Source organism: Hakea prostrata, chromosome 2 (assembly GCF_041222555.1).
Source record: "Hakea prostrata isolate BN-2017 chromosome 2, UWA_Hpros_2, whole genome shotgun sequence".
Taxonomy (NCBI): Eukaryota; Viridiplantae; Streptophyta; class Magnoliopsida; order Proteales; family Proteaceae; genus Hakea; species Hakea prostrata.
Window position 1 is genome coordinate 50,162,715 of NC_142601.1, and position 24,976 is coordinate 50,187,690.

The window sequence follows — 24,976 nt, forward strand, 5'->3', positions numbered from 1 at the left end:
GAGTTTTCGTTCTAGGAAATCAACAATTTTTAAGCAAACAGGAGCTGGTGGAATTGCCAGAAATAGTCAAATGAAAATGATCATCTTATGTTGTAGCTGTCAATTCTTTAATGGCAGAAAATTATAGATCACAAAGAGGGCAATGCAATGGTCATAGATTTGAATTTGTCAAAACCAATTATTGAAAGTCAGACAACTCCACTATTATACATAAGCCCAGCAGCACTAAAGACCCATCTCCTTAAAAAATCAAAACATTTATTTAGAATATTTGGATTTTATCTTTGAATCTTGCCCATCTCAAGTTTGTTTATGTTTTGAGAGAAGCCAATCATGTTATAGAATCATCCAATAGTTCAAGTAGCCAAATCTCAAGAATATTACTGTTTTTTTCTTCTTGCTCGCCTCCTAAATGTATCCATTGGCCAATGTTGCTTGATGACATAGGGTCTTCATACTTCAAGATTTTTAAATTTAAGAACAAAGTTTTTAAATGTAAGTAAAGTATTATTTCCCAAAAAGAAAGAGAGGAGAAAGAAAATGCATACCAATTGATTAAATTAAGAGTTGTATTCATTGTACCCACTTAAGTTGGATCTAGATTCTTGATTGTCCACTTATGTATGATATATAATATATCAATCAGCCCACTTTTTTTTTTTTTTTTTTTCAAAATATAAAGTTATCCACGTCAACTTTTCTGTTGACTTTGAAATTGAAGTGCCTATTTTACTCATGGGGTAAAAAAAATATATAAATTTTGATTTTTTATAAAATTTCACTTAATTTTTTTTTAAAATTTACAAGAAACTCCCTGGTTCACTCGATTTACCACCTCTCCCCTTATCTACAATGAGCAACCACCAACCTCCTCCTGCTGGAAAAGAGCATACGAACGCCTTCCCAACAAACCCAACAGAGCCAACTCCCGCAAGACATGTTGATTTGCCAACGAAGACTCAAACCCAAAAGCCCCGCCCACAAAGACCCACGAAACGTTGTAGCCCACCCACTAGGTTAATAAAAGATAAATGCAGTTTTAACAAGCTGGGAAAGACATTCTACCAAAAATAATAATAATAATAAATATGGAATCTTTCCTTTAATGTTGTCAGAATTTGCAGAAAATTCCTTAAGTTGTCCCCATTGGAAGACCGGGAACTCCCACGCCGAAAAGGGAGGACACAGGAATCCTAGAAAACCCACCGTGTAATGGTGGAGTACCACCGCAACAAACACAAAGGAATGGTAGTATATGTTGATAGAGTTAATCTAGATTATCAGTCCTACGTTAAATGGTAGTAATCAGCCCATGATTGGGTGAGATGAGCATATTAGAGAAACAGCAGCGAAACCCGTTGATCAGGAAGCAGACCAAACCGCACGAACAGCCGGGAGCAAACCCCCTAGGTTGGTGGTTGGTCCACCCGATGTGTAAACAATACCCCAGGTTATACCCGGGAATGTTAATATAATATTTGAGGTTGGGCGGAAAAAAATAAAATCATTACACAAAGGGAACATAAATGAGAGATGGTGGTGGGGGTGGTTGTCTTCTTTGTCTTCTAGCTGATGGTAAAAATACAAATTTATATTTTCCTTTACCCTATGAGCAAAATAATTATTTTGATTTCAAAGTAATAATCCTTTATTTTTTGTTAAAGATTTCAAAGTAATAGTCAGTAACTTGATATTTTGAAAAAAAAAAAAAAAAAAATCAAAAGTAGACACTTGGATATGTTTACTATTTAAGTAGACAAGAATTTAGGCCCCACTTAAGTGGGTAGAATGGAAAAAAAAAAAAAAAAACTCTTAAATTAGTAGTACATCATTGTTTACATTTGATTACGGAGATTAATTGAAGAATTGTCAAAAAAAAAGCCAATTTTTGTATTTATAACCTGATACTTATTGATTTGTAATAATTCGATCGCCATGGAAATTGCACACTAATATGAATTTCTGTTGGTTTCATTTTACTCGATTTTTACTTTGAATATCTGTTGATTCATTGTGATTCGATTTTGATGCAACCCACATTCCAGCCCAACATAACAGACCTGCAAAAATTAGGAAATCAACCCACATCTAGCCCAACCAATTATAGTTGACACCAATATTTTGCAGTCGGCGACTTTTGGCAATGTGTTGATGAAAATTTGATTCCTGGTTCCGGAGGGTATTCAAAGTTGTTTTGATTTGAATTTTAATGTGTAGGCTAATTTGAGATCAATAAACACACTGGAAGTATTATTTTATTTTGGCCTAAAACATCACTTAATCTGAAGTTTTTTATTGGCACATATCCGGCTATATGTGGGCAAAATTGAAAGTTAGGAAAACTCATATAAATTTATATAAACATGCAAAAAGAATACAAATACTCAACTAGCGAAAAGAAGTACTAAAATCTACAATTCATTTATACAATTATGTTGAGTATGGCTCATGCTTCACATTTTGTTGTGACGAACACGGGGTCTTGCTCCCTGGTGAGCGGGTGGGGGTACACGGAGCGAGGCCACCCCGGTAAGGGCGTGGGGGCAGCGCCCTTGGAGCCTGTCGAGGTCCTACATCACCTTGGCAAAAATTCGAATGAAAAATCGGTGAAAAACCAAATGAAATTCTGTTAAATATGGTGAATTTGGTGATATATCACAGAAAAATTAGATATATCGCTGATTTTTCGGGGATATATGAGCGATTATTTAAACAAGTCGTTTCGTTGGGGGGAGTCGTGTCGCTCCCAAGAGATATGTCTATATATTGCCTATATCACCGACACGTTGAACCGTGGTTGACGCACAATTCTAGCACAAGAACTAGTTTTGATCTCTCACTTTTAGTTTTATCATTTCCCATTTTAGCTCATATCGAAGAAGTTAATTCATTTTTTCCAAATCCACCGCAGAACAAATAATTCTGCTCCCTGGTTATGATCAATTTCAACGTATGTAAGTGAATCCCCTGCTCCCTGGTCCAATTTTTCCAGTAGTTCCGTTTGTGCTATGTCAGACTTTGAGTTAATTAACCTAGTTTGTTATATCCCAACCCAAAACCACACCAAATCTGACAAGGAATAGTTCAGTTTGATCCAAGTTGACATTATTTGTGACAAGAGAAGCGTCACCAGCCCATATATCTCTTCAGTTTCAGGGACCATTTTGAGCAGAAATCATTTAAAGCGGATAATATTCAAATGGGATGCTCTGTGTAGCCTCTGGTCCACATCAATCCAGAGAACTTCGTGAAGAAGAGTGGTGCATCTAGATCCGCGTCTGATGCTAATTTGTCAGCATTATTGATTATTAGTCTATTTATGTAAACACTAATCACAAGATTCACAGCTCAATTTGATAAAAAAAAATCAGAGGTGGACCTCCATTCTAATACATAATCGAAAAATGTGATAAAAATACAGACCTCTACCCATTAAAGTAAAAGATTCGAATTCCAGTTTGATCGAGATGGATAGATGGGTTTTTCTTCTAAATATATAATGAAAAAGGTATCATTGTAACGATAGAGAATCCCAATTAATAGTGTCTTGATGACTTCGGAATCATCAATCGAACTCATAATAGACAGCAATAATAACATCAACATGGTGTCCCAAACCAAAACCACCATTATTGATTGGGAAGCTGAAACTAGAACCATACCCAAGGCCTTAACCACACAGGAAACTTTGAGTTTCAGGATGTCTAAATCATAGTGAGATTTCTATTATACAAATTCTGGTCCCAATTGGAGATTTATCTCTGATTTAGTTAATGAAATCTCCAATTCTCCATTATGAAAAGAATATAAAAAAAGTATTCGATCTAGAGTTGATATCATTTTCCTAATCCTTTTATTTCCTTACAACCAGATGAAGCCTGTAACTCTTTATCGAAAATGGATAAAAGCCTGTAACTGGATTAATGCATTACAGAGAGTAAAAATAAATAAATGATTGAAAAAAAAATAAAAAGAATTATGTACAACTTTCCTATTTATCTATTGAAACCAAAGAGCTCGGAAGAAAACTTTAACAACCGATCCAATGTGCTGGGATGGAATTTTCTTGCAAACAAATGGCAAGTGTTGGTGGTGTAGCCATTGTATAAGCAGCTGGTTCCATTTCTCAGGTTCTCCAAAAATTCTAGTGTGACCTCTGCTCTGAGAAACATATAAGGGTGTGGTCCTCCTTTGGACCAATCAACCCATGTCAATGTCCTGTTTGAATTCTTACTTGGAAGCCAGAGATTCACAACAGTAGGTATGTAATGCTCATCTGCATAACAAGCGCCACTGCAGAATTTTTCATAAACTGGATAATAGATACGATCAGAGACTATTTCGACTGCAAGTTTTCGATCCATCTCGAACCATTGAGACCCTTTTCGCCATTGTTCGAGCTCGACAACCGGGCTCATTAGCGGGTTGTAACGTCCACGCCCTACAGGGCTTGGATCATCATATACTTCTACAAAAGTTTCTGTAGAGTTAATGAGGTAATTGTAGACGGTGGTGAAGTTGTAGAGGGGAATACATGATTCTGATAATAAAATGAATCGTTGGTTAGAAAAGTCTAATAGAGCATTTGCTAGCAGCCTTCGTTCTCCTTCAATCAAGGTGAACTCTCCCCATTGTACTTCCTGCACCAGAAGAAGACTATTTAGATTTGGGAGAGTTGAAAATCATAAGTAGTTAACAGATCATCATGAAGCATTTGTCACGCTAAGTTGCCTTAGTTGACTGGGAAACCTTCTTATATCAAATTTATATTAACTCTTAAAAATCCATACGTTTTGAAAGTTCATGTCTTGTCCTTTTCCTTCTCCTTTTCCTCTTAAAAAGATCATAGGATAGAGAAGCTGAAGCAAAATTTGCCTAGTAAAACCTGAGACAGTTCCTGGACAAAAGTAGATATATTTGAAGAGTCTAGAACAAGAAAACAAAATTAGGGCTTCCTTAAAAATTTTTCTTATTTTTTCATGTTGGGGGTTGTCTAAGTAGGGGGAGTTGTCATTGTCTCTCTTGAACAACCGGTAGAAAGTACTTGTCAATCACTTAGCTTATGGATTTTCCCCCTCAACCACCCATCATCAGGTCCCTTCTTGATTAAACAGTTCAGGTTGGCAAAACTAATGATATTTTTTCTCTTCTATCAAAAGAATCGATAGACTAACCGTTTAAGGGTACAAACAGATGGTTAATTAGGCATTTGAATTTTTTTTTGTTCTAGGCGTTCGATTGTTAGATGGACAACATGTGAACTGCTTTACTTGGAATCATAGATGAGAATGGAATAAGTCCATTCAGAAATATAGGAATCAAAATCACTCTGTTTTCTCAAAGTGTGTTACCTCTCCATCTGAGGTTATAATTCTAAACTAGTTTAGGGGTTGTCCATTTGATGGCTGATGAACAAGACGAGAGCAATGTGGAATGGAAACGATCTGAATTCCTGATTAGAGACTTCTTCCAAAATCAAATAAAGGGTAATTAAATTTTTCTACAACAATTCGCATTGGTAAGTAAGTTGGTCAAAATATTTGTCATTTGGAAAATCAGATGGTCGGATCCAAACAAAGGAACTGAAAATATGGGCGAAAAATTACTGACCTTACTGGGAATCCTTCTTCCATAGAACACTGAATCTTCAGGGTCTGTTTCATTGAAAGATGGATCAGAATGAACGTAAATGGAGTAAAGCCCTTCATATCCTTCAAAGAATTTTTCCCAAAGAGGAGCAAATGGCAAAGGTCCTCTTGTCAAGAACAAGAAAGCAACCTTGGGGTTGAAAGTGAAAGGGAACTCCTCAATCTGAGGAACCACCGATGCTCTCCACAGCAACTCATCTTCGTTCATGTCGTGCATAGGATCAGGAATCTTCAAGAACTCCTTCAATCCAATATGCTCTCTGGTTCTATTTTCTTCAATTAATGGCATTGGCGACGGTGCCAGTTCCGATTCCGGCGCCGGAGGGGTTAATGAAGCAGCAGTAACATTGACGATGAGCGCATTCCGTGTAGATAAAGAAGAACCAGACAACTGGGTCGCCCCGGAATCGATTGCCATACCATTCATGAGAAAGGAACTCATGATGATTCCGAGTGCGATACCGAACCCAACAAAGAGAAGATTAGAAAGAACACCGCCCATGCGTAATTGGTCTTTGTAGAGCTTCGCTGTACAAGAAGATGGTCTCTGTTCTAGTAGCTTCATCGTTCTTGAGAGAAAGAGAAGAAGTGGGTTTTCTGAGAAATAAAATTCTAAAGGTTCTAGAGAGGCTTGATGGGTTGATTTTTGAATGAAGCGATTTAAGAAACAAGGGGGGCGTAAAGAGGGAGGAATGAGTTCAGGATTTGATTGAGGCTTTCACCTCCTCCTCTTTAACTTTCTGTGCATCCGTCATGAAAGGAAGCTAAATCGTCAGGGAGTTGAGTTGACAATTGAAAGGGTCCTAATCTAGAAGAAGAAGTATAGAAATTAACCCTATTCCTGGAATCTTCCATTATTAAATTAATTACTCAGTCGCCCAAAGTCCAAACACATGTAGATGCAAGAGTCTTACTTGCCGTGTAATATCTCTTACAGAGACGAACAGGAACCGGGTTTTTTTAATGGAAATCTGATATGCCCAGAACAGTTCCGGTAGTTGGGTACCTCAAAGGTCAAAGAAATGATAAAAGTCTCTCCATGTAGGGCATCGTGTGGTGTCTGGTCTTTTACAGGTCGTTCAACGCCATAGATATGGAAGCTCAGAAATGGAGGCTTTTTGAAATTTAAAAAATTTGCTCGAGTTAATGAAAAGTCTTGTTCAATCATTTAACGACCTATATTAGTATTACCAACCGAGGAGAAAAGTTGAGTTGAGATCCAGGAAGGTAGCTGGTTTGGTTGGGTAACGTGTTTCATTGTGGGCTGTGGTGGGTGTGAATCGAACCTCTAGCACCTCACCAGTCACCATTCATGACTGATGCAACTTCTGGGCCGGCGTTGCAGACAAGCAACCCCTAGCTAATCTTCTACTGTTGAACGTTGATTGCCGCCTATTGATTTCTTTTCACAACAAAACCATTTAAAATCGCATTGATGGATTTCACATCTTTTGGCTGCTCTTCGATTAACTCTAAATCACCTTTTGGCTGCTCTTCGATTAACTCTAAATCAAATCAGCACTAAATGGCAACAAAAATCAAGAATTCAATGGAACCTATATGGTGATAGAAATACTCATTTCTTTCATCTCACAACTATGAAAAGAAGAGCTCGAAACAGAATCAAATGTCTTAATTTTCAAGGAAGCTCCCTTCATGATCAGAGTGAAATTGAAGAAGCCTTCATAAATCATTTCAAAGCAGTCTACCATCATCCAATCGCTTTGAAGACTCCTACTTTGAGCCCATCCAAAACGAATCAACTCGATCATATTCAGCTCTTGTCCAAACCTTTCACTGAAAGTGAAATATTTGAAGCACTCAAAGATCTCTAGTCCGAAATCACCGGCCCTGATGGCTTCTCCAGTGGCTTCTTTCAATCCAGTTGGAGCTTGTGCAAATCGATCTAATTGAGCATGTAAAACATTTCTTTGACACTGCTTCCTTCCCAGACAAATCAATCAAACATTCATTTCTCTTATCCCCAAAGTTGATGTTCCAACCACAATGAATTCAGGCCCATTAGCTATGTAATGTTACATACAAAATCATTTCTAAGCTAATGGTGAGCGAATCAAATTGATCTTGCCCCATCTCATTTCTTTCAATCAAAATGGTTTCATAAAAGGCCGACATATTCAAGACAACATTTTGATTGGCCATGAAATCATGCACAAGATAAATCAAAGGAAAAAAGGGAAGAAAGGCATAATGGCTATCAAGCTGATATGAGTAAAGCTTTTGACGAATGGAATGGTCATTTGTGGAGAGAGTTCTTAAAGCTTATGGATTTCCTTTAAATTGGATTAAGTGGATCATGTTCTGCATAACCACTCCTCAATTCTCCATCCTTATCAATGGTAAACCCTCTAGATTCTTTCACCCCTTTAGAGGTCTAAGACAAGGAGACCCTCTATCTTCTTATCTTTTTGTTCTATGTGCGGAACTTCTCTCAAGTCACTTAGAAAAAGCCGATTAAGCAAGAAGATTAGAGGTATTAAACTCGCAAGGGAGGAGAAAGCATTTCACACTTAGCTTTTGCTGATGACCTCATTCTATTTGGTCAAGCAACTATCTCTGAAGCTAACCAATTTCTGAAGGTCATAAATAAATATTGTCTAGCTTCTGGTCAACAACTAAATAGACAGAAAAGTAGAGCTCATTACAGCAAGAGCACTCCAAACCAAACTAGAAATCTTCTTGCTGAAAAGTTCAATATCATTCCTACTTCGATCTTGACATCTATCTCGGCATCCCATTGTTTAGTGGAAAGATCAAGCAACATCATTGTCAAAATCTTATTCAAAGAGTGAATCTTAGACTTCAGGGATGGAAAGCAAAACTCTTAAGCTCAGCTGGCAAAACAGTTCTTATTCAATCAGTCACACAAGCTCTACCCTCTCACTACATGTCATGTTTCATCTTACCAAAGAAAATCCTCAATGAGTTGGACTCTTCCAATAGAAATTTCTTTTGGTCAAATGGAGAAAAATCTCACTTTCACTCCATCAACTGGAACACAATTTGTAAACCTAAGAGATTGGGAGGTCTTAACATCAAAAATATGGAAATGTGGAATCTTGCTCTTATTGCTAAAAGAGCTTGGGAACTTATAATTGGTAAGCAATCACTTTGGTACAAATTAATGAAGGAAAAATACTTCAGAAATTGTAACTTTCTGCAAGCCACATCTCCCATTAATGCATCATGGGGATGGAGATCCATTATCAAAGTAAAAGACTTGATGCTACCTGGCATTATGCATATGGTTGGCAATGGCAATAACATCAATCCATGGATGGATAGATGGATCCCAGATACTCCAGCTCTTCAAGCTCCATTGCCACTTCCAGGTGAGTCCCCTAACCTAGTATCTTCCTTTATAGATACTGAAACAACTAAATGGAATGAGGACAAGGTCAGAGATTGGTGGCCGAATGATTTGGCAGAAAAAATTCTTAGCATTCCATTATCATTATTGAGTTGTCAAGACAAAATTATGTGGGAGAAAACATCAACTGGCATTTTTACAGTTGCTTGACTTATAGATTTTTTGGAAAATCATAATCAAAGTCCTTCAATACCATGGCTCGCCTTATGGCACCTCCCACGCCTCCCAAAGTAATTCATTTTGTTTGGAAACCGCTACATGGAAAGCTCCCCACACCCGCTCTTTTATCCGAAAGAGGGTGTAGAATCAATGATATTTGCTCACTCGTTCACAAGAAAGGGCCACTACTAATCATATCTTTCTTCATTGTCACTTTGCCAAACAGGTATGGTCAAAGCTCAGAATTTGTTGGTGGAATCAATCCACAAATCTTATAGATCAGATTTCTCAGTGGTTAACTTTAGCAAGAAGAAACAATTCAGCATTGGAGGAACTCATACAACACTTACTCATGCTGTGGCACATTTGGATGGCTTTCAATAATGCTGTTTACTCTAGACCGTTGAGTAATCCATATCATATATGGAGATCTGCTCGATCAACAGCTGCAGAGCATCTAGCCCTTCATCGAGATAGCAAATCAAGAAAAGAGTTCAAAAGCATTAAATGGAGTGCACCTCCTTTGCATTACATCAAAATCAATGTTGATGGATCTGCAATCAGCAAGGGTTCCAACGGCTTCCGGTCGGGATTTGGTGGTATTGCTCGTGATCACTTGGGTCACACTCTCTTCACCTTCTTCGAAGGAGGAAACTCACAAGCCATTCAAATGGAAGCTGCTGCAATTCGAGAAGGTCTAAAGCTGGCTATCTCTCTCAATCTAAAGCAAGTAATTATTGAAAGTGACAATGAAGCTGTTGTTAATCTGATTAACAAGAAGTCGGAGACTCCACCTTGGAAGATCAGTCATTATATACATGATATCTTCAGCCTTTCCTCTCTGTTTGATGTTTTAATTGTAAATCATACTCATAGAGAAGGCAACTCTGGAGCTGATAGATTAGCTTCTTATGCGCGCCTCGGCATCTTATTTTTCGCTCTCCCCCCTTCGTCTTTGGCTTTTGCACTTTGATGTAATTGGTACTTTGTATCCCGGGGCTTCTCTTTTAAATGAATAAAGCTCTTCACCAAAAAAAAAAAAAAAAAATAAAAAAAAAAATATAATTTTTTAAATAAAAATAAAAAAAAAAAAAAAAATAAACCCATGACAATTAATTACCAGCTTTGAATGAAGTGATTTAAAGGCCCAATTGACACACGGTTGAACCCTTCCGGTCGACCCAAAAGACTCCTTTTTCAAGGAGAGAAATTTATAGGTGTTCCAACTTCCAACTAAAAATGTTTTTAAGAATCAATTTTGGCCGAACATGTCTGATTTAAAACCTATGGCTTGAACCTAATGAACCGGTTTATCTGGTTTGGATTGTGAACTCCAATTTTCTCACTATAAATTATTCTTTTTGTGGGGGCAAGAACCCCCAATTCCGCTCTAACTGGTGGGGAGAAGGAAATTAAGATTTATTCCGACGTGGGTGGCTAGAACAGTGAAGCAGAATGAATCATGCTGTTTTTAATATTCTTTGTGTGATTCTGTTTAGATTTGAGCATTTTCATGCCTTGAATCATCCATACAGCTTGGCTTTCTTTCTGGTTAGAGCCCAAACGTGTCCATATGATGACTTAAACACGAATTTGAGAATAATTTTTGAGGTTTAGATTCCTATGCATAGCCATGCAAGAACATCCTTAACCTTGAAGAATGAAAAACCAGCTCAGATATATCTCTATTCATAAAGATGACTAATCTTGGCTCACAACCTTTTTGTTTTTAATTCGATTTCAAGCTACAGCAAGTGCAAGTTATGGAAGTAACTAGGCAACAACTAATTCTTGACTCACAACCTTTGATGTTTTCAACTTTCCATACATTTGGTTTTTCTTTTCTTTTCTATTCTTTTTTTTTTTTTTTTTTTTTTTTTTTTTTTGCTAGAATTAAGCTGTTTGTCCACTCCGGTCCCACCCAACTTGAGTCGGAATCTACTAGTCACGAGGGTACAGGAGTACTGTGTTCCACTCACATCATTCCATCATACATTTAAGAAAAAGGTCCACAGTGATAAGTTGAATCAGAGATGAATACAACAACAACAACAACAATAAGCCTTTTCCCAACTAAATGGGGTCGGCTACATGGATTCTTGCCCTCCAATCGGTTCTGTTCAAGGCCATGCTAGATACAAGGCCTAAGCTATACATATCCTTTCTCACCACTTCTCCTAAGGTTATCTTAGGTCTACCCCTAGCTCTTCTAGTTCCTTCAATATGGATTATATCACTTCTCCGAACAGGAGCATTTATAGGTCTCCGTTGAACGTGGCCGTGCCACCTCAAACGACTTTCTCTAAGCTTATCACTTATAGGAGCAACTCCCGGACCAACTCTAATATGATCGTCTTATCTTATCCATCCTAGTTTTGCCACTCATCCATCTTAGCATCCTCATTTCTGCTCCGAGTTTATCTATATGATTCTTCTTAACAGCCCAACACTCGCACCGCACATCATAGCTGGTCGGACAACCAGTCCCATAAAATTTTCCTTTAAGCTTTAATGGAATACGCCGATCACATAAGACCCCAGATGCACCTCTCCACTTCATCCACCCTATTTTAATTCTTTGGGAAACCTCATCTTCTAAATCACCTCTTTTACTTATGATTGAACCTAGGTACCTAAAACAATCACTCGAGGAATCTCTTTATCGTCAAGTATCACCACTCATCATCTGCCGATCATGACTAAAGTTACAAACTAGATATTCGTCTTCGATCTACTAAGTTTAAAGCCTTTTGATTCCAAAGCTACTCTCCATGATTCTAATTTGGTATTAATCCCCACTTGGGTCTCATCAATCAACACAATATCATCCGCAAAAGCATACACCGGGGGCCTCATCTTGAATGTCTTTGGTTAATTCATCCATTACCGTGCAAATAGATATGGGCTTAAAGTTGACCCTGATGTAGCCCAACCGTTATCGGGAATTCATTACTTTGTCCCCCACGTCTAACACTAGTCACCGAACCATCATACATATCCTTAACTATATCTACATATTTACTTGCAACACTTCTTTCTCTAGTACTTGCCAAATTAACGCTCTAGAGACTCTATCATAAGCTTTTTCTAGGTCAATAAATACCATATGAAGGCTTCCTACATTCTCTATACCTTCCATAAGTCTCCTAATTAAGTAAATAGCCTCCGTTGTAGATCTTCCCGGCATAAACCCAAATTGGTTCTCCGAACTATAGTTAAGTGTCTCAACCGGGTTTCAATTACTCTCCCATAATTCACGATGGCTCATCAATTTAATGCCTCTATAGTTATTACAACTTTGAATATCTCCTTTATTTTTGTAAATTGGAACCACAACACTCTCCTCCAATCATCCGGCATTTTCCCTGTGCTCATAATCTTATTAAACAACTTAGTCAACCAAACTAGTCCATGGGTTCCTAAGCTCTTCCATACTTCAATTGGGATTTCATCAGGACCTTGTGTCTTGCCGAGTTTCATCCTCCTTAAAGTTTCTTTTACTTCGGACATCGAAATTCTACGAATATAAGTTCGGACACCAGAGATGAATCTCTCCCTTAAATATATGGTGAATAAATATGAGAAGAGCACAGTCATCTACCCTCAAAAAAAAAAGATGAAAATATTTAGTGGATGAGGTGTTAAGTCAGCCAAGAGATTATAATGTGAATCCAACTTCTCAATGATGTACAATAGATAGCTCTCATTAAATACATTGATTATATATAAATAGAATATACTCCAAAAGCCCATGGTACAAATTTATTTAGACATGAAATATGTTTTAATTGTTTTACCTAAAAAAAACAAATGTTTTAATTACATATCATATAATACTATAAAATAAATACGTATATTCCAAATCATACAAAATCCATTATTCCTCTTGTGAAAAGATTAATATGATAAATAACAATAATAAATTATAGAACCTAGTTTTTGAATTACTTTTTTTTTTAATATTTTTTGGTCAACCAGGAAATTCTTGATGGTTATTTGTTCTTTGTTCTTTGTCTCTTTATATTTTGAAGTGAAAAAAATATGTCTAGTGTCGTTTAATATCATTGAGTCATGCCGGAGGTTAACCAGTATAACACCTACATCAACAGTCATTGTCTAATAATTCTCTTTCATGCCGCCCTTAAGTAACAAAACTATCAATGGAAACTCTTTTATTGATTAGGATAATCAAATTTGACCATGATTCAATTCAAGCTATTATCTATGGAAATTGCTTGGTAAATGCGCATGACCATCAATGCAAGATTTCTGCCGTTAAATCCGAAATTTCGATCGAGATTCAATCTCAACCGTTGAATTTCGAAGGTCGATATCAAAATTTCGATCCGACGGTCCAGAATGTGTGACTTGATGGTCTTATGCATTTAATGCGCAAGACCAAAGCAAGACCCATTATCTATCCAAAAACCTTTCTTAATTACCTTGTGAGCATCAGAATCATTCACCTATTAGAAAATTAATATATATTTATTATCCATCTCGGTATTTTTCTATAGTTTTCAATTGCTGTGAATCATGTAAACAACCTGTCTCACAAATTTTATGGTGTTAATATGAATAAAACCTTCATTAAAATAATTTCTAGCAAAAAAAAGGTTTTCTAAGCTGGCATGGTAACTGATATCATATTTAACAACTACATAGTAATTGTAATTGGTAAGTTTTATTATTTCTTTATTCATTATCTTACTTTATATTAGATTTTTCAAAATTAACATATGTTACATAATGGAATTTTTATTATTCCGCTGTGCATTTAGTTGAAATTTTAGTATATCGATTAGACATGGACGATATTAATAGCTTCAAAGTTTTTTTTTTTTTTAATTTGATTTTCATATCAAATTTAATCAGGTTGGGGTTTGAAAGTTTCTTTGTTCGATTGCATGTTATTTTAAATTTAATTGAGAATTTTTTTTATCAAATTTATTAGAGAACAAGATTAAGGACAGAATTAGGACCGACGAAAAGTCCAATCAAGGTCAAGGCTAACATGTTTTAACTTGGCCCAATCATAAACAATTAGGGTGCAATTAAGTTGGTCCATCAAGGTATATGGTTAAGGATAAAATTTCCACGTTGAGTCAAGATTTGCATTAAATTAGGCTCAATTAGGAACAAGGTTTGAAGTATCGGTATCGAGTATCGTATCGATTAGGTGATTTTAAGAGACGTATTGTCCTATATCGAGTATTGTATAATTCTGATTAATGTATTTTAGTATAATTTAATGGAGAGACGTATAGAGATGTATCATATCGGTTGGGTCTAATATGGATACGTATCGACTAGTATCGTATAGTATCGAGGAATACTTTAAACCTTGATTAGGAACATTTAGGGTTTGGATTGTGTTTAAAATGTTTAACCCAAAACCCACCCAAAAAAAAAAAAAAAAAGGCAGTGCCATCAAGAGAAAGACTTGTACCTTGCATAGAAAAATAAGGATTTGTGATTGCATGTGAGATGCTTTCGCTCTGAAGATAGGTAGGCGGTAGGCACAAACAAGTCTCTTCAACTTCTGGTTTACGTTCTACCAAAAAAACTTCTGGTTTACGTAAACAGATGTACATGGTGATGGAGTTTTGCTCTTTATAATTGTCTTTTCTAGCAGTAGTACTGTTGGACTGACTATATTGGTAAGTTGATGAAGACTAGTTGATTTCAACACTCAACATGCAACACATGATCTCATAATAATAAAGAGTTAATTATTTTGGTCAATCAGTTAATTAAAGGCCTAACAAAGTAGCTAGAAGTCATCTATAATAATTTTCGATTGTCAATTCTAAGGTGTAGTTAAGTTAAATCAAGATAATCAATAATGATTCAGTCCCTGCAAACTGAAACAAACACAAAATTAGCATAAACATTAATGGGGTGGTTATCTTGTTAATTGAGTCTTATTGAGACGGTAAATGCAAATTCTACATTACACTTCACTTCACACACCCTGTGTAGCTTGTTTTTAATTACATGTAAAAAACTTAATTAAGTAACATTAAATAAATAGGAGTGAGCCTTGGTGCAATGGTTGGTGGATTACAATTGTAGTCCTTGCATCAAGACAACTTCATTCTTAGTAGAAGTTGTTGGAGTAAGACTGATAAGAAAGTCCCCCCCTTCTCATTCTATTTGGGCGAACCCTTTGGCACGTTGTTTGAGAGACCCTTCGACATTGCATCTGAGCTGATGTTTCTAAAGTGCATGTGTACTTTGATTGTCGCTCGTGGTCAAATTTCTTGAGCAACATGGAGGGTTTATTCTACTGGTAATTAACGTGTCCCATGATGAGCACATTTATGTGTGAAAACTTAGGGCATAAAGCATGCATTTTACACACTTAGAGTAGAGCTACCTTTGATTTATGTTGTTTTTTTATTTTTTTTATTTGCAAATCCTTCATCAACTCATATAAATACCCTTCTCCTCTCAGATTTAGGTTACATTTTTTTCTCTGTAGTTTTTTTTAGGCCTTTCACACTTGTTTAATCTGTTGCTTGTTTAGGTTTTTTCTAGTTCTTTGATTACTTTGTGAGGTTTAGTTTTTAGATTCAATGTTTAGGTTTAATTTTTATATGTAATGCAATGATTATTCATGTTATTTAGTTTCTTATAAGCGAGTGCAATTTATTTCTTTCGATCAATGCAATTTCAATTTCAATTTCGATTTCAAACTTCAAGTTTCAAGTTTCAATTTTCAATTTTGAAGAGGATTTGTTTTTCTCTAGGTCTAGCAATTACAGATTTGAATAATTCTAGATCTGGTTGTTAGAATTGGTTGATATTCGAATCGATCTTCAAGGCTTTCTTTTTGTCATTTCGAGATTCAAAGATGCAAGTAAGTAGCCTTCGTCAATAATCTTATCTTCTCCCCCCATTCCTGCTCCTGTCTACCCTTCCATTTCCTGATTTAGGATTTACTTTTCAATATTTATTTATTGTTTTCCTTTCCCTCTGGGTCCTTGATCAAAAGATGTCTATAGTCATGCCTCTCTTTGGTTAAGGGTTTTTTTTCCCCTTCCATTTATTGTTTATTATTAGTTGTGTTATTTACTTTCTACATTTTTCTTTTTCTTTTTTAATATTTGTTCTCCAATAGTAGACTGTAAGCTACGGCAAAGGGTCCGCAGTCAAAGTCATCCTAGTTATACTCCCCTTCCCTTGATCAGAGTTGAAACTCAGATCATTTTCTTTTTATTTGTTTATTTATTTTTTGTTCGCATATTTTATTCCTTTTGTTATTTATGCATATTTATTTATTTATTTATTAGATGATAAATAGTTAGGTAATGTCTGTTTTACATTTAGTCTCAATTTGATCGCATTAGATGTATGTGTTAGGGCTGCTTATTTAGATATGCTAATTTAGTTTAATTAATTAATTAAGAATTTTGAATCATTACATTCTCATATTACCATTAAGAGCTTAAATTCTAAAGTGGTATATCTCCCTGAAATCGACCCATTAGCTACAATACGCCGTGCGCTTGCGGTTACTTTTATTTTACAACATCCAACCTTAAAGGATGTTTTATTATTACCAATTCACAATGTGTTTGTCTTCTTTTTATTTATTTATTTATTTTTTATTTTATTCCAAAGGAGGAAAATGGCATTGCCGACTCTTGGTAAAGAAGACCCTATCAATGTCCTATTTGACAATTTGGCCTATCTCAGATCCATGGTTTTAGGGGTGTCAACGGGGCGGTTTGGGGCTGAAAAACACATAGCCCAAACACAGCCCATTAGCAAAATAACAATTTCGGGCCGGTTTCGGTTTGGTGCGGTTTGGATTCGGGCTAACTAAAGGTTTAGGCTAACGGTTTAGATTCGGGTTGACTAATGGTTTATGGTGTGTAAGAAAAAAAAAACAAGAATAAACAATTGAGCATCCTACAACAAAAGCGAAAATTATATGGAAAGCAAAGTTGCTATTGGTCAATTTGCATTAAAAAAAAAGCCACCCATTCTATAGAAATCAAGAGCCTAGATATTAAGTAGTAAAATGACTATTTGATCTTTGAATTCATGCTTAATTTTTTTAATTGTCTATACCAACTATCTAATGGTAATATAATGATTCAAATACTATTTAATATAAAATTACAAAAGGGTTATAACAGGTTGCGGTTCGGTTTCGGATTGGTGCAGGCTTCACAACCCTCAGTCCAATTACAGCCCATTAAGGTTCGGTTTGGGTTATAACGGGCCGGTGGGGTTCAATTTTAATGGTTCGGCTATAAATTGACACCCCTACATGGTTCCAAGAGTTGCTCTCAACTCTACTATGAGTACTCACGACTTCTTTCTTTCACTGTAAAGCTTTTCTACCCAAAAAAAGAAAAATGTAATCTCTACAACATGCACTAGTGGTGCAAGTTTGGCCCTGGCGGCCCTGATCCACCCTAAGCCCGCCCTGAGCCCGAATAGGACTTGGCTTAATTTTGGCCGAAGGGCGGATTAGGGCTAAAATATTCTAGCCATGAACTAGGGCCAAGGATGGACCTAGGATTACTCTTTGGCTCGCCCAGCACGTCCCAGCTCGTCCCTGATTTTGGCCATGATCCTGACCTGATTTGAGTCTGGATCCTCCACCCATATGGAGAGGAATTAGAAATTCTAATCCACATGGGTGAATACTTGACACGTGTCAAATTTTAAAAACATGATCATGTTTTGTAGAAAATTAAGAAAAATAAATTATATCCTTATTATCAATGTCGTAAGCATCCATCTGATTTTGGCCCTGATTTTGACTTTAATTTTGGTTCTAGTCTTAATGTTAATTTGCCCCTGATTATGTACTAGATTTTTACGTTAATCTTCATATTAACATTGATATAACTAAAAGTCTCGATTTTGACCTACAGTCATCTTGATCATATTAGACTATGAATTCACTTTTTATATTATTTTTACGGTAATTTTTATTTTTTGAACGAAGTCATTTTTAGTTCCCAAAAAACATTGACTTTTTTTTTTGGGACTAATGCAAGATTATATAAATAGAAATAATAAAAATTAATATATAGAGAATTAATATCCAACAAATTTGACAAGTAAAAATGTGATATTTTCAAAAAACTTATTAAAGACAGATAGTTGTGTTTGTAACTAAAATATCAGTTTCTTTAACTACGAAAAAATACAAATACTAAATTATCGTTGATTTACTTGTTAAAAAGGTTTTAAATATGGATTTTTTTTGTTTAATAATGATATCAATGGAAGAGGTTTTCAATTTTCATCACCAAAGCAATTGGGGACTTTTAGAGATCAATATAGAGTTATGGAGTGTGGATTTATTTATGGTTAAAACAACTTATTGACTATTTTATCATTTTGTAAGAACTTGAATCATCTTATATTTCTATGTATTTTATTTTTAGTTACTTGTGATACGTTTATGTTTTTTTTTTTTATGAATTTATATTTGAAATTTTATGTCAAAGGATAGAGTCAATCAGGGCCAATCAGGGTCAGGACTAATTAGGGTCAATTAGGGCCAACCCATTTCTACCCGGCCCAATTATGGTCAATTAAGAATAAATGGGTTTGGTTTGGCCTTGTAGGGCTTATGGCCAGAGACAATAATCTGACCAAGAATGGGCTCAGATTAAAACATATAGGGCCGGGCTTGGGATTGATAAAGTCGGCCCTATTGCAGCCTAACATGCACTCTATTTATATGGCATAAATGAGTTTAAGGCCGTAAATTCTCAGGTATGAAATTAATACTAACTTTTAACAACATCCATGGTGATCGTTTTTCAAATTCGAGTTAATTATAATTAACAAAAAAAGAAACTCCAATGATTCATTCAGAAAAGAGAAAGAAGAAAGAAGAAAAAAAATCAATCAAAACCTTTCAACTAATGAAGCCAACACAAATAATCAAGAACCAAAACCAAGCAATGGAGCAATCTGCAACAAAGGCTTCAATGTATCTGGGTCGAATTTTCTAGCAAAAAGGAAGCATATCGATGTGGTATTCCCATTATACATGCAATTCCTTCTAAAGCGTATGCGATCAAGAAACTCAATCTTTATATCTCGCCATCCAAACTTCCTTGGGTGCGGACCTGGCCTCGACCAATCCACCCAAGTCACGCTTCTCTTTGAGTTCAGTTGTGGTGAGATTATGTTTATCAATGTTGGGATGTAGTGTTCATCACTGTAGCAATCAGGTCTACAGTATTTCTTGAAAACTGGGTAGTATTTCTGGTCTGATATGATCTTAATGGCGATATCACGATGGACTTCAAACCACTGAGACCCTTTACGCCATTGGGAGATGGATATCACCGGAGACATTTTCCGGTTGTAGCGGCCACGAGCTACCCTACTTGGGCTATCGTATGATTCAAGGAAGCTCAATCTGGAGGCAACGAGGTAATTATACACGGTTGTGAAGTTGAACAAAGGAATGCATGACTCTGAGAGAAGCACAAATCTTTGATTCAAGGGGTCGTCGACAAGTGCATTGGCGAGAAGGCGCCTCTCTGCATCGATCATTGTCACAAGTCCCCATCCGACTCTCTGCACTTACATGTAGTAAGATAAGTTAGTTACCACCTACCTCCCATAAAGACGAAATGTAAGAAATATAAAGCTTCAGGTTGCAGGAAAGGTGGGTTTGTGTTTAAGGAAGGAGGTGACACCGAAGAAGCAGGGTCAGCTTAGTGTTTGCTGAAATGCCTAGGAGGGAGAAACAGAGACCCGAATGGAATCGCAAATGTGTTTGTTCCAATGCTCGTGATTAGCCAGACACCTTGGTTGGGTTTCACTCCACTCCATTACAGGGTAGAGCCAAAGATTGAACATTGGGGTCATGTGTTTCACCTATGAATTATTTTATTATATGAGCTAATGCGGGACCCACCATAGGTTTTATTTCTAATATTTTATTATATTTCTACTCTAAATTTATAAGAGGACTAAAATATAATAACACAATATATTGAAATAAAGCATAAGAACTAAAATTGTGGGAGAAAAACTTTAAAAAATAATCGTAAAAGAAAAATATGGGAAATAACTTGTAGGATAAATTGTAAGAAAAAAAAAGATAGATTTGAAATCTATTAATTAAGTATGGAAAAACAATAAATTTTCATAAATTAAGTAAGGGCCTGTTTGGTTACATGAATCTAGAGATATTCAAATAAAGGATTCAAGAATCTGAAATTATCCCGTTGGTTGTAAAAATCTCTAGATTCATGAAATCTAAGATTCACGTTTAGTGTAAAAAGGTGAATTTGTAGACTTAGGAGAAATTGTAAAAAGAAATTAGAGATTTCAAAAAAACTATAAAATTGTACATTTACAAAAATCATGTCGATCAAATAAATTTTTAGGATGAATTCAAAGATTTCATTCCACAACCAAACACTTAATTTTGTAAATTATAACTCCATTGATTTGAAGTCATTAGATTTGAAATCTCTAGATATTTGAAATCTCCAGACTCATGTAACCAAACAGGCCCTAAAAAAATAATATTTAATGATTAAGATTAGATCTAATAATATTAATGGTTGGAATTCTAAACATTCAACGAACAAAACTTCAAATTTAAATTGTTATTAGTAGGAATCGAAAGTTTAGGGATTCAAAAATAAAATTAAATGATAAGATTAGATCTAATAAAATTGATGGCTGAAATTTTAAATGAGATTTAATTTTTTATTAATAGGAATTAAAATATTAGGAGAAAATTTAGGGATTAAAAAAAATCAATGATTATGATTAGATCTAATAAGATCAATGGCTGAATTCTAACGAGATTTAAATAAATTGCTATGGATAGAATCGAAATTTTAAGAAAAAGAAAGAACAACCAAATAAAAGAAGATTTCAATTATAATTTATGAAAATAATACTAGAAAAATACTGAATGTAAGAGAGGAATAATTTGATAAAGAGAGAGTAAATACCTAATAATTGTGGAGAAGATTTAGGAAAATGTGCCTAACTACTCTATGAAAAATTAGGAAATAAAAGAAGAGTTTTAGGAGAGAATAAATGGGAATCAAAATATGAGAGAAATTTATAAATGGTGAGTTAGTTTTTAATAAGGATCTAACTTTTTATTCTTTAAATCTGAGATTTAATGGTAATTAATTAAGAATGACATCTATATCCATCAATTTTTTTTTAATTTTTATTTTTAATTTGGGAGGCAACTAGTGGTATTTCACATAAAAAGTGAAAAAACAAAGAAAAATATAGGACTAATCTAAATTTTTTAAAAATCAGGGCCATGGCCCCGGCCCCAATGTGGCTACGCCACTGCTCCATTACATCTTTACAGATTTTCAGAGGAAATGCTGGTTGTTTGCATCAAACCATGTCTGAAAACCTTAAAACTTTTCTCTTTCTTGTATGGTAAGACTCAATTAATGGAGATCTTTCAGGTGGAATCCAATGTGTAGAATCCACCTTGATGATATTGCCATATTAGCCCCTTATTATTAATTTAGAGGGATATGAGGGAATTCGTGGAAGCCAAATTAATCATCTAAGCTGTAAGCGTGTTTGAATGGAGTGTTGAGTAGGGCTCATGCTTCTTGTTGTGTTGTTGACAGACATGGGTCTCTTCTTGGGCTCGGGTGTCCCATAGTCTGTAGAGGTCCTTAGGGTTTCTAAGCACTCTAGTTTCTTTATACATGGTCTGGGCTTATAAGAACAGTTGTGACTTAGGGTTTCTAAGCACTTATATGTATATATTCTCTTATAAGAACATTGAATACGGTAAAAAACCTAATTTTGGACATAGCCTCACATCGAGTTGTTTTCTATTCGATTGTGTGTGATTGATCGTTCTAATCCTAACACGGACACATGCAAAGGATCCAAGCTATAAACACTTTCATCCCAAAAATGCAAATAGGTGAAGAGGCAAAGGAACTGACCTTACTCGGGATTCTACGCCCATAGAAAACAGAATTTTCAGGCACCAGAGATTCTTTGAAGGAGGGATTAGGATGGACGTAAATGGAGTATAGACCATCGTGACCTCTGAAGAATTTCTCCCACAATGGTGCAAGAGGGATTGGCCCTTTTGTCAAGAACATGAAAGCAACCTTGGGTTTCTTCTGCTCATGTGGGAGATGATCTTTATCAATTTGCCTTCCCAATAATGCCTTGGCAAATAACTCCTGGTCATCCATGTTGTGCATCAGAGATGGTGCTGTTACAGTTGTTGCTGGAGTTGCTGCTGTTATTGCTGCCGGTGGTGGTGATGATGATGATGATGCCTTGGACGAAGTAAAACCAAGAGTTCGGAAGGCTAGAGGACTGGATAAGAAGCTTTGAAGATAAAAACCTGCTATGATTCCAAGAGACAAACCAATAACAAAGAAAAGACAATTGAAAACTCGGTTCAACTGTTGGGTATTAGGGAGTTTCGAAATGTTGAAGAGCTGTTCATGATTCTCATTTCTCATTGTCATTAGCAATCACAAATCACTCACATACACACAAATAGAGAGGTCGAGAGAAAGAGAGGAGTGGAGGTTGGGTGGGCTGGTGAAGGAGTGTTGATATTGAAAGGAGAAAGTAGGAGATGATGAAGCCTTCGATCGCCCTTTGAGAAGGAGAAAATCGCTATCCAGCTTTCAGCCAGCGACACGCACGGAGGTTATGCTCTTTCTTTAAATATGAAATCCATATGTAATCTATCATTGTGAAATGATCAATTAAATTTCTATGGGTTCTTTATCATATGTAATCTATCGTTGGAATCAATTTTAATTCTCATCTTTTGAATTTTTATTTATTTATTTATTTGTATTTATTTTAAATCTTATTTTCGTTTAAAAGAATAAGGAAACCCCCAAATCCATAATAGACTCATTCTATTCATTTTTGTACAAATCACTTAAAATTCAAATGTAAATTGAGGGTATAATACTAAACTATATACATTCTTTTTATGAAAACCTTATTGTTCTTCATTTTCTAACTTTCAAACCCTAATGATCTATTCTCAAATATTTATTTTTATTTTATTTTTTGTTTCAACATACCAAACTAATTTTTCATTCCATAATTTATTTTGAACAAAAACCACCAAATCATTTTTCATTTGTACCAAAAATGGATCTTTATATTTGTTTCTTTTAAGGAAGTTACCTTTTAATATTAATGTTATCCCTGTAACGGATAAGTCTTTGAATTCAAATTCAAATCTACCGTAACTAGCTCTATCTTCGATTGATCTTATCTCCATCCGATCAAAAAGAGTTTTGACTTATAGTTAAAGTATCAACAAGTTGTAGAGTTTGATTGTAAATAAGTTGTAGTTCAAACTCAAATATTTTAATTGTAATTCATATAATATTTGATTGTAAAATCAATCGAGGATAGAGCTAGTTAGGTGAATTTGAATTTGAATTTGAATTCTGAGACTTGTACTTTACAATCCCCTAAATTATCCAATGTATAAATTTGAATCCTTATAGAAGAGAAATAAATCAATGACACCTCTGTTGTTAGAAAATCAAAATTAAGTACTGATTTGAACAAGTTAAATTTAAAAAAAAAAACAAGAATATCATTGAATGAAAAACCCTACGCTCGACTCGTCTTCTTCTTCCTCTAGCTTCTTCAACCACTCCTTTTTTCTACTCTTACCTCTTCATGATTTTTATTCTTGCACAAATAATTTTCTATTTTCTTTTCTTTGCCATCTTCTTCATTTAGAATGTGAAGATAACATTGAAAATATATAAATAAAAACTAATTAAGATTAACAGTGTTTGATTGATAAATTGAATAACTCAGATGATGGGATTAATATTAGAGTGGGTACCTCAAGGGGTGATGTGAGAATTTCCTTCTCTTTTAGATAGGCAAAATAAAGAATAAAATTTGATACCAAAAAAACCCTCAATTTCAAACCTAAAAGAATCAGAAACAAACATAATTTAGGAAAGATTAGTTGTTATAGTGGAGAGTCTTAATTAGTCCTTAATATATTTATATGACACTGATACATACATTAATGCTTCAGTTACCTTCTGTTTTTAAATATCTTCCAGGGCAGGAAACGTACATTACACTCTACTTTATTTTTGGTATACTTTTTTTTTGGGTATTTATTTTTGGTATACACTTCTACCAAAAGGAAAAAGGTATACACATGCATTACACTTTACACATACCCGAAAACGCGTTAGGTTTCCCCAAAAAAATAAAATAATAATAATAATAATAATAATAATAATAATAATAATAATAATAATAATAATAATAATAATAATAATAATAATAAAAGAAAAGAAAAAAAGAAGAAGAAAGAAAGTGTTAAGTGTGCTACTTCTTGTTATCTGCACAACTTCTTGATTAAATTTTAAACGCTTCCATTGCATTTGTAAGGGAAGTCTCATTTTATGATCAACTATGTGATAAAATCTCTTAAATTTCTCCTCGTCTTTCTCCGGGCATTTCAAAAATGCCTTAGAATCAGGTAGCAGATACAGACCACAAAGGAAAGTTTTCATAGAATCAGGTAGCAAATATAGACCACAAAGGGAAGTTTTCAATCATGCACATAAGGAAGGAAATCCCAAAGATTCATTTTAATCTTCTTTGAGTCGGGAAAGAGGGGCTGGGGAGGAACTTAGAATTTCCTCACAACTTTTAATTAGCTTGCATCAGGGTGGACCTTGGAAGCATACATGTTTCAAAAACATCATTTGTTATGCACAACAGTACACATATATGCCAAAAATTGGCTGAAAAAGCAAAA

The 24,976-nt window shown here is 35.1% G+C and overlaps 3 protein-coding genes across 3 annotated transcripts; 1 reads left to right on the top strand and 2 right to left on the bottom strand.

The window, feature by feature from the left end:
- Positions 1-3,643: 3,643 nt before the first annotated feature.
- Positions 3,644-6,587, bottom strand: LOC149024693 (glycosyltransferase BC10-like). Its single transcript, XM_089142980.1, has 2 exons — positions 5,611-6,587; positions 3,644-4,640 (listed from the first exon to the last, which is right to left on the bottom strand). The coding sequence occupies exons 1-2, from the start codon at positions 6,211-6,213 to the stop codon at positions 3,996-3,998; spliced, it is 1,248 nt and encodes a 415-aa protein (XP_088999106.1). The 5' UTR covers positions 6,214-6,587; the 3' UTR covers positions 3,644-3,995.
- Positions 6,588-8,718: 2,131 nt separating this feature from the next.
- LOC149024694 (uncharacterized) lies at positions 8,719-10,171 on the top strand. Its single transcript, XM_089143522.1, has 2 exons — positions 8,719-9,066; positions 9,425-10,171. The coding sequence occupies exons 1-2, from the start codon at positions 8,719-8,721 to the stop codon at positions 10,169-10,171; spliced, it is 1,095 nt and encodes a 364-aa protein (XP_088999648.1).
- An 8,945-nt stretch (positions 10,172-19,116) lies between these two features.
- On the bottom strand, positions 19,117-22,670 carry LOC149024695 (glycosyltransferase BC10-like). Its single transcript, XM_089143523.1, has 2 exons — positions 22,137-22,670; positions 19,117-19,761 (listed from the first exon to the last, which is right to left on the bottom strand). Exons 1-2 carry the CDS (start codon positions 22,668-22,670, stop codon positions 19,117-19,119), a joined length of 1,179 nt encoding a protein of 392 aa, XP_088999649.1.
- Between the last annotated feature and the right edge of the window lie 2,306 nt (positions 22,671-24,976).